Raw genomic sequence first — 9,763 nt, 5'->3', positions numbered from 1 at the left:
TCCTCGAGAGCCTGACGAAGCTGATCTTCGGTATATTGAGGCATTATATATAGAAGAAGACATGTGCAAAAGATGAGCCCATTTGGACGCGAATTGAAAATGTTGTGATAAAAGGAGGTTGGGGGTGGGCATTGGGTTGTGGTGGATTTTCGCGTTTTTGTGGGTGCCAGAAACAGGGGGGTGCCAGGAAGTGGGTATGTTGACTTACCTTGCTCACTCTCTACATTCTATTCTTCAGAGGGCGACTGGAAAGTTTCTGGGCAAGAAATGGGTGATATCAAAAGTGTCGTTGTCTCGATCTCAGCTGTCTCTGAGATTTCGGAACGCAAGCGTACTTTCTCAAGTCTCTCGACTAGTACCACGTCATCCCTCGCCGCCCCCAAGACACGTCGACCTCCGCGTGTGACAAGCACCGAGAAGGTCCGTGAGCTAGTTCGATTAGCAATCACAAGACTCCGAGTCCTGTTGAACGAGAACAAGGGCACGCGCAGGCCGATCTCCCAGAAAGGCCTATTCTCCTACAACTACGTCGAGCCCCTTTTCAATTGGTGGGGCGCAAACTATCGTGTTCTCACCACACAATGTCTCGGCCGAGTCGAAGCCTCCGACGCACTGGGTTCCGTGACGAATCTTGTCAACGGAGCTTCTCACAACTATGCTGGCTTCTACAAGGCTACTTCCCAGGCTGAGGAGTTGCAGCGGCTGTGTTTGGAAGCACTGCCGGTGTCCGACACACAGGCTGTTCCCCTTCTCCGAGACGAAACGAATCCTGCAATCGCAGACTTCTTTGGAGCAGACTTTTGCTTCACCACTAGCACTGGATATGGATCTAACTATATCGCGCTGCCGGCATTGATCGATTGCTCCACTGTGGTCATCATGGATGAGAATTGCCACAACTCGATGTTCACCGGCGTGTTTCTGGCCCCCTCACCAAACTTGCGAAAGTTCAAGCATAACAATATGGAGCACCTTGAAACCTTACTGAGCGGGTGTTTTGATGAGTCTGTCAATGTGATAGTGGCCATAGAAGGTCTTTACAGGTCTGTGAAAATCATCTTGTACCTTTTGTGGGTTGGGTACTGACTTAAGACACCGCAGTATGGAAGCCGATGTACCCCCCCTGGATCTCCTACATCGTTTGAAGAAGGACTACGAATTCACTCTTTACTGCGACGAGGCTCACTCCTTCCTTTCTCTTGGGAAGACGGGTCGCGGATGCCTCGAATACTGGAACGACCACCACCCAGAGAGCCCGTTACCCTGGGATCTGATTGACATTCGCACTGGAACACTTTCCAAAGCTGTCGGTGGTATTGGTGGCATAATCGTCGGGAAGGCTGTCTTTCAGGACATCATCCGTGAGCACATCGACGGCCTCGACGACCAGGACAATGTCTCCTTGCCTAGCTCGACAATGGTCCAGACGTTATGGGTACTGGGGCAGCCACATCGAATCCGTCGTAGCCTCCAACGGCTTGTTGAAATTGCCCGATTCTGTCGCGAGGAACTGGAACGCTTCGGTATATTCGTTTATGGTGACGTCGGTACACCGATTCTGCCTATCTACACCGGCAGGCCTAGCCTTTCTGCGAAGCTCTCTTACGCCCTGAGATGCGCCGGACTACTGGCGACACCAGTTTGCACTCCAGCAGTGCCTTTCTGGGAGAGCAGAGTTCGAATCAATCTTTCGGCGGACTTCACAGACGAGGAGGTGAACAGGCTTGTTGATGCTGTTATCCGCGCTGCAGCAAGCGTTGGTATGAGGAGGATGAGAAAGATATCTCGTTCTTTCTTCAAGACCAAAGTAGAAGATTTCGATGGGGAGGAGGATTGCAACGAGGCCTCCAAGGTCTTTGACTGGGTACGCAGCTTGATCAAGATGGACGCTGCCATGGGACCGCACAGCGACCAGAGGCAGCTTTTCGATAGCACTTGCGGTCCTCGAATTCTCGACATAGGTCATGGATCTCGTGCTCAGTATGGCATTGGAGCAGGCGGTGCCAGATGGATCTGCGGCACGTTTCCTCCCCATCTTGTGGTTGAGGACCTCATTGCTCGTGCCACGGGCATGGAAGCCGCCTTGACCTATGCGGACGCCTCTATCGGGTTGGCTTCCACTATAGCAGCGCTTGCACGCCCTCTGATAGGACATACGAAGCATTTCATGCTGTTTGAACGAGGCGCATCCCAGTTTGTTCGGGATGGCCTTGCAATGGCATCAAAAAAGGATGCCCCTACTTTACTGGGTTACGTCGATCTCTTTCAACTTGTACAACAGGTTAGAAAGCTCTATCGAAGAAACAGAAAGCTATGTCTTACGGTCTACGTCCGCGTTGGAGAGGATTCGGCACACCATCTGCTTTCGTCTATCCTCGAAGAGATTGCTGCCATCACAGGTCCAGAGTCCGTCATGACCATCCTCCTCCACTGCACTTCTCAATACTTGGACCCAAGGCAACTCATCTCTTTCCCCTCGCGGACGAACATTCACGTCTTGGTTTGCGGATCTTTCAACCGAATTTTTGGCTTGCCCGCGGGGTTTCTCACCGGACCACAGAGCTTGATTCGAGAGCTCCGATACACAAGCAGGGGTTATATGTTCACTACATCTCCACCGCCCTTCATCATGGACATGTTGCGAGGTGCCCTAGAGTGGAACCTTACATCTATCTAACAGCTCTCAAAGAGGCTTGAGACTCATACTGGTGTAGGGCGCTGGGAGCGAGGAGAATGGCATCACTATGCTCTGCTTGATGCGAAGAACCTACATCTTTCTCTGGTCATCCATTTTATTGAAACAAATCTATATTTAATCCAATCTCAAATTCAGTCGCCACTGTTAAGTTGAGTTGTTTCGGGAAAACACCATACCGTTTGATTTAATGTGTCTGTGATTCTTCCTAGTGAGTTCGCAAATGCCCTGAGGGGCAAAATGTCATTATTGCCGCCCACGTGCCGCCCAAGAAAGGTTTTGACTCCGAAGTGGAGAGACCCAAATCTCCACAAAGTTTCAGTAAGGCAAGCATAGAGAGTTGAGTTGAAGACACAAATATAGACATGATAGCCAACTAAGGTAGTTAAGCCAAACTATCGCTCAAGCCACACCCAGCTCTGTCCAATTCGGCAATCGCCACATAAAAGCTACATCTAGACAAGCTCAATCGCCCAGTGTAGTCCAGTGTGCCAATGTGTGGAATCAGAATAGTTCTTCTGAAGGCTGTCGAAGTTTCAGATACTCTTCATCAAGAAACCGGAGATCGATGTTCCGCAGGGATTCTGACCAGATGAGATCTACTTTTCACCAATTTCTTGAATTAATTAGGGAAAACTATGTCCAAAGCGGGAGATTCATAACCTGGCAAGCTTCGAAAGGGGTGTATTCAGATAAGTATGATCGTTTGGCAAGATAAGTTTGCTGCCTGCCTGGTAATGGCGGTAAACACTTGGTCGGCCAGCTGTGGCAGACTGCTGCAGCTTCAAAAAAAAAAATGCTTAGGAAAAGTTAGCAGAACTTGAAAAGCGTGGATGGATTTGCCGCACAATCTTGAGGTGGTACAAGAATTGGTCGAACTGACAATGAATGTTTAGCTGCATCCCCATGACGATTGGCGACTACTACACAATGTTTCTTGGTCCGGGCAAATAGTAAGTCTCGGCCGACCGCCTAGCCGGGCATGTTGCGTTGACAAATTCACGACCCTTGATCCCAGACACAAAAAAGCTTAACTGACACCAAGCGGGCGTGGTCTAAGTGGCGGGGTTACAGGCGGGGACTACGGGGATTTCAAGGACTCAAACGAGGAGCTAAGAAGTGTTTAAAATGATTGGGGCACTGGCATTGGACGAGGCTAATGGATTGACAGGGGGGTAACAAATCAGACTCCTCCATGGCATCGGCGACGCGTACGTGGAAGCTGGAACTCTGCCTTGCTTTACAGGAGTCAAATGACAGCAAAGCATGAGACGCATATCTGGCAGAACTCTGAGCTCGATCTGGCAGGTCGACTCTTTTCTCAAGGACAAGCTGAGGGTGACGCCTGCTGAACAAAACATAGGCATGGTTCTAAGTGTTATGTTATGAGTTATGGAGAAAATCGAACGAGCACGCCTGAATAGCGTACTAAGTAAGTGGGCAAGGTGAATCTCGGACTCGTGAACCGACAGCGAATAGCGTGTGGTTCCGAGCTTTACTAAGAAATAAGCATACAATTAGAGCACATTCGGCAGCACCTCAGTGCTACCCGCCGACAGGGCAGATCAAACGCCGAAGTCAACGTGTAGCAAAGCGTGGTCGCGTCGGCAATCGGTTGGGGGATCGCCCATTGGGCTCCAAGGCGGAAGCGCACTTCGATGATCGACGGCTTCCCGTCTCTACCACCCCGTCGGGTTCGTCGGTAGGCCCTCGCTATCGTTAACTATCCACGGAAAGTTACGATCGAACCGGAGACCGCGTGGGATGCCCGCCAACCAACATGTCACGCATCGACCTCTTCCAGACCGCTGACGATCACCCGTTAAGCTCTGGGCTATGCAAGTTATGTCGGCAAAAGAGACCCTGTGAAGACTAGCGTGGTGTTTCTAGAAATGTCGGCCACTTGCCGCGTACGACTACTAGGTGCTCCGAGCGAAGGGAATCAACGTTTCGCCCACTACGCCGAAGTTTCCGCCTCGTTTGCTCTAACCCCATCCTGTCTCCCCCCCTAGAGAACGTGTGCTGCGCGCAGCCCGTTGGTATGTGCCAGCCCTACCTGCCAAGCCTTATCCAGTTTCGTTTCCATCTGTCGGCGGGAGTCATGCACGGTCGTCGACCGGCATCCTGCCTGAGTCGCGAGCCTACATGTTGCAGTCGTCACCCCATACCTAACCGTGTTAGTCTATAATCTGGCTGTGCCCAGAGAAAAAAAAGCTTAACCCCTCGCCCACGGGCTTTCGCTTTCTGGCTAGCCATGAGCAACTCCAAGGGCTTCATCCGAACTTGCTACTGGCACAATGGCAACTCACGAACGACAACGGTCCGAGCGAGGCGTGGTGTTGTATGCACCCGAGCGTGCCGTCGGCCTGCCCAACGCCCAGTTCCCTCAAGGCATACCGGAGATGAAAACTTTCGTGGTCGCGCTCGTAGCTCGCAACAAGTGGAGAAAAATGGTTACCGCCGATGGCATGCGGCCGAATTGTGATGGTGTCACCTACCTCACCATGCCGAAGCTTGTCGGCCAAGGCCACTCGATGTGCATGATAGCGTCGAACGTACTCTGCCTAGTCAAAAGACTAAACGGGGAGATTTTGATGTGTCGGTCTCGGCATCAGTGGTTTAGACTCTAAGAACAGAAGAAGTACATAAGGAGAGTGTATTTCCACTTTCATTGGCAATTTCCGATCAGCAGCCTCATCGAACAAGCTCATCTCACCCAAGATCACCTCACCTAGAAACATCTCCATAACTAATCAAATCCTCGTACACTTCGCCTCGAGCATCTCGGCTTATTATAACTCCAAGAAAATGGTTGCCATCAAGAACCTCCTCATCGCCACCCTCACCTCCAGCGTTATCGCAAGACCACTGTTGAGTGGTCGCAACGTCCCAGACATTGAAGTCGATTCTGTCGCTTCCATCGAGACCCGAGCTGAAGCTGCCAAAAATGTGAACGCCGCTGCTACATATGGCAACGGCGGATCATTCGGAAACGGCGGAGCATACAAGAACGGAAACAACGGTGGTGGCTTCAACTCTGGCGGTGGCTTCAGCTCTGGTAATGGCGGCGGTAACTGCGACTACTCCGAGAAGAACAGACTCGACCAGGAGATTCGCAACAGGGAGCGCATGAAGGACCGTCTCGATGACGAGATCCAGAGACGCCAGAATATGAAGGATCAGCTTGACCAGGAGATTCGTCGCAAGCAGAATGGCGGGTGGTAATTGGCGCTACGGGAATTTTGGAAAATACCAGGCATTTTGCTAGGTGGTGGCGTTGAGGATTAGGAGTTTCAGAGAGCGAATTGGTTTCTATTCATGGGGCAGTCGATTAAACATGGTGGCTTGAAGGATTTCCTACTGGAGCCAGTCCCTACAGGCAGACTAGGACCGTAGGCATAATGAAAATCTTGAAATAGTATGATCCACATAACGTTACAAACTTCGTCCTATTAGCTTTGGATTAAATTGATTTTGAGTTGCTGCCTTCGGCTGCTATCTTGTCACGCTTGACTCGAACATTGGCGCCAAATCAGCTCCTACTAAGCGTGGACCGCCACCACTTAATCTAAATATCCATGGACAAACGCGTGACTCTGCATGGAGTTCCTTCAAGTCAAAATCCCTTGAGAGATTGTCTTCGGCCCTTGCGGTGGGTGGTTGAAGGTATCCGGTTCTTCAGAGGTGGTCAGTGGCGGGTCTCGTTCAACAACCTCAGGCGAAGAACAAATTGCGGAAATATTATAATCCAAGCCTCGATTGATAATAGATTCTCGTAATGGCATAAAATTGAGGAGGAACCGAATGTAAGTGAAGCTATTAAGCACACATAAGAAGTCATCTAAAGACAAGTATGTTCCGTGTCCTTACTAAGACTTGAGTGCATGTTTTGTGTGTTGATCTTTACCGCTACCGCAAGAGAAAGAAGCTGTCGGAACTTAAATGGCTGGTGCATGCAAGGAAGGCATTTGAAGTTGTAGATAGGGACGTAAATTTGTCGCAATTCTTGTGGAAAGTTTGATTAAGACTTTCTTCTCTATCATCGAACGCCATTGGGGATTCCAACAGTCATGAATAAGATGCAGGTGGCAAAGGGAAACAACAACCGTTACGATTCTTGCAGAAAGCCCAATGAACATTGGCCTTTTCTGTAACTGAGCATCATTAACGTCTTGAGAAACTTTCCAGCCATAGAGAAGAGTTATAAGGCGGAGGGAGCGAATGGTATGATCCAGCAGGTTCGAGGCCTAGACTTTTGAGGGGCCCTACATACACCTGAAAGACACAGGTAGTAAATGGAATCCAAAGTCGTCGCAGACTCGCAGCACTGTTGATGTGATTTTTACATTGCTTTCGTAATCCAAACATCAAATTTTATTCGTACACCTCAACCGTAATGGAACATTATGGTACCTTATGCAATGAACCCTACTCCTTCTTACTTGCAGCACCCTCCGTCTTCATCCCCTCACACCCAAACGCCTTGCCGGCAATCTCCTCCGCCTTGCCGTATCCCTGCGTTGATGCATCGCGTTCCTCGCCAGCAGCCTTCATCGTCGACGCGGCGTGCGCCTTATCTTGCTCTCCAGACGAGGTCCAGGCGTGCGAGCCCGTAACGCTGCCAATTGCGGCCTGATTCGATTCTGTAAGTACTCCTACTTGCCTAGTCGTCGCAGAAAAATTTTAATGCGTTGCATGTCCGTGAACTTACCTCAGCGGCGCCTTTGATGTACTCAGCATGGCCGGCGATGAGGCCGGGTTGTTGGGTGTTGGTGTTGGTGTTGGTGTTTTGGGAAGACATTATGTGGAAATATGTTTGTGTCTTTCCTTTCGAGTTATGTGGAAAATTTGAGAAACTAAATGAACAATACAATCAAGTCGAGTATGTAGATAAGAGCAGATGAAGTCTTTCTTGTATGCATTGACCTTTGAAGCAGTGGGATTGGACTAGTTGGGAATTAACTATTGTCTAGTGACACGCAAAAGATGACGTCAAGACACACATCGACGTCATTCATTGACACCCACATCACATGATTCCCTTCCTGCCCCGAAACGCAAGACCACCGCAAAAACAGCCACCGCTGCTCCGAACCATTGTACGGGTACTGATGTAGCAAAAGAATGAATCGCCTTTTCGGCAGTACGTCATGAAGAATACCCGGATTAGATAGTAGAGTCGAATGTTGTCGCCAAAATCACCTACATTTCGGCGCAAGGCAATGTAGGAGTAATTTGAAGTTAAGAGAAATTGACTAATAGTTATCATTACTGTTTGAGAATACCATCTAATCTTCGATGCATGTTATACAACAAAAGAAGCAGATCTACACCTCAACCTTTTCAGCATGCGAAGTATTGAAGCCCTCCTTCTTACCTTCAGCAACGGCGATCCGATCTCCAAAGCGTCCTCCAGCTCTTCGGGTACGCCAGGCGGGAATGTTGGAGTCGAAAAGGTCGTCGATTTCCTCAAGGCTTTTGCCAGAAGTCTCTGGGTATGTGAAGAAGATGTGTATAGTCATGGCAGCGCAAAAGGCTCCAAAGATCATGTACGTCTTCCACTGGATGTTGGTGAAGGCAGGAGGAACAAAGAAGGCGAGAGCAAGGTTGAACGCCCAGTTGGAGGCCGCGGCCAGACCGACGCCAGTCGCACGGTACTTGAGAGGGAAGACTTCGGAAGCATAGATCCAGCCAATAGGAGCCCAGGTAAGACCGTAAACACCGACAAAGATGTAAGATAGGGAAATGACGCCCTTTGCCGGGGCTCCAGTGACCTCCCATCTCAAGTTATCGTCGCCATTGACGCTGTCAACAGGGTTACCATAGACCTTCATGACAGCGCCAGTAGTGAAGTGGATGATGCAGCAAATGATGGCACCACCGATAAGGAGAGGACGACGGCCAAGACGGTCAATGATGGGGAGGATGGCGCCGGTGGTAACAAGGAAAATAACATATTGTATGATAGAAGAAGTCAAAGCTACGTTGCCAGACTATGTAACAGGTTAGCCATGCAAGATTTAGGTTATGATCTGGAATTACTCACCATTCCTGCCATGTTAAACAGAAAAATTAAATAGTACAAGGCAATATTGCCACCAAGCATTTGCTGGAAAACTTGAACACTGCATCCGGCGAGTGTGCGCTTCCAGACACGCGGTCCAAAAAGCCCAAAGAAAGTAACATTCTTGGACTCGGCGGCAATGCGGGCAGCTTCCCTAACTTCATCGAGCTCGGCAAGAACAATAGGGGCTTCGCGGTCACCATCAGCGTGAAGATGGGCGAGGACCTCGTGGCACTCCTCCCACCGATCCTTCTGGCCTAGCCAACGTGGAGACTCAGGGAAGAAGAGAAGCGCGATTCCGAGGATGAGACCAGGAATGCCCTGAATACCCCAGGCAATGCGGAATGCCTTAGGATCGTTAGGGATACTGACAATACAGCCGTAAGAGATAAGGTACATGATGAGAATGCCCCATTCGATCGACCATTGCTGAATCCCGACGATGCGCCCACGGATGCGGGAGGGAGCCAATTCAGCAAGGTAGACGCAGCACTGGGAACTTGTGATACCAATGGCCAGACCAGAGACAACGCGACCGACAATGAGGTGGGCGACATTCTGAGAGGAGCATTGGAGAACAGCACCGATGATCCAAATGACAGAGGCGAGCTTGAGAGCGCCGCGACGGCCGTATGAATCAGCCAGGAAACCAGCGACTAGAGCACCGACAAGGGAGCCGCCGGACATGGAGGCCGTTATGCCCCCCTGAAGGGTCGAACTCGGATGCCCGAAATATTCTTTATAGGAGTCGGCGCCAATCCACGCACTCATGGAACTGATATCGAAACCGAAAAGCATAAGTCAACATACCCACTTCCTGGCACCCCCCTGTTTCTGGCACCCACAAAAACGCGAAAATCCACCACAACCCAATGCCCACCCCCAACCTCCTTTTATCACAACATTTTCAATTCGCGTCCAAATGGGCTCATCTTTTGCACATGTCTTCTTCTATATATAATGCCTCAATATACCGAAGATCAGCTTCGTCAGGCTCTCGAGGA

General features: G+C 50.0%; 4 protein-coding genes across 4 annotated transcripts; 2 read left to right on the top strand and 2 right to left on the bottom strand.

Moving 5' to 3' along the window:
• Nucleotides 1-267: 267 nt before the first annotated feature.
• On the top strand, nt 268-2,677 carry CTAM01_17028 (aminotransferase class I and II; the record flags this gene model as incomplete). The annotated part of the gene is made up of 2 exons (XM_060533020.1): nt 268-1,043; nt 1,102-2,677. 2 exons carry the CDS (start codon nt 268-270, stop codon nt 2,675-2,677), a joined length of 2,352 nt encoding a protein of 783 aa, XP_060372405.1.
• A 2,315-nt stretch (nt 2,678-4,992) lies between these two features.
• On the top strand, nt 4,993-5,920 carry CTAM01_17027 (uncharacterized protein; the record flags this gene model as incomplete). The annotated part of the gene is made up of 2 exons (XM_060533019.1): nt 4,993-5,262; nt 5,417-5,920. 2 exons carry the CDS (start codon nt 4,993-4,995, stop codon nt 5,918-5,920), a joined length of 774 nt encoding a protein of 257 aa, XP_060372404.1.
• Nucleotides 5,921-7,123: 1,203 nt separating this feature from the next.
• CTAM01_17026 (uncharacterized protein) lies at nt 7,124-7,496 on the bottom strand (the record flags this gene model as incomplete). The annotated part of the gene is made up of 2 exons (XM_060533018.1): nt 7,124-7,327; nt 7,407-7,496. The coding sequence occupies 2 exons, from the start codon at nt 7,494-7,496 to the stop codon at nt 7,124-7,126; spliced, it is 294 nt and encodes a 97-aa protein (XP_060372403.1).
• Nucleotides 7,497-8,022: 526 nt separating this feature from the next.
• On the bottom strand, nt 8,023-9,557 carry CTAM01_17025 (uncharacterized protein; the record flags this gene model as incomplete). The annotated part of the gene is made up of 2 exons (XM_060533017.1): nt 8,023-8,688; nt 8,742-9,557. The coding sequence occupies 2 exons, from the start codon at nt 9,555-9,557 to the stop codon at nt 8,023-8,025; spliced, it is 1,482 nt and encodes a 493-aa protein (XP_060372402.1).
• Nucleotides 9,558-9,763: the final 206 nt, after the last annotated feature.

The sequence above is a fragment of the Colletotrichum tamarilloi genome (assembly GCF_030869305.1).
Source record: "Colletotrichum tamarilloi strain Tom-12 chromosome Unknown Scaffold_310.1, whole genome shotgun sequence".
Lineage (NCBI taxonomy): Eukaryota > Fungi > Ascomycota > Sordariomycetes > Glomerellales > Glomerellaceae > Colletotrichum > Colletotrichum tamarilloi.
The sequence above is the reverse complement of the archived record's forward strand: the minus strand, read 5'-3'. Positions and strand labels throughout refer to the sequence as shown.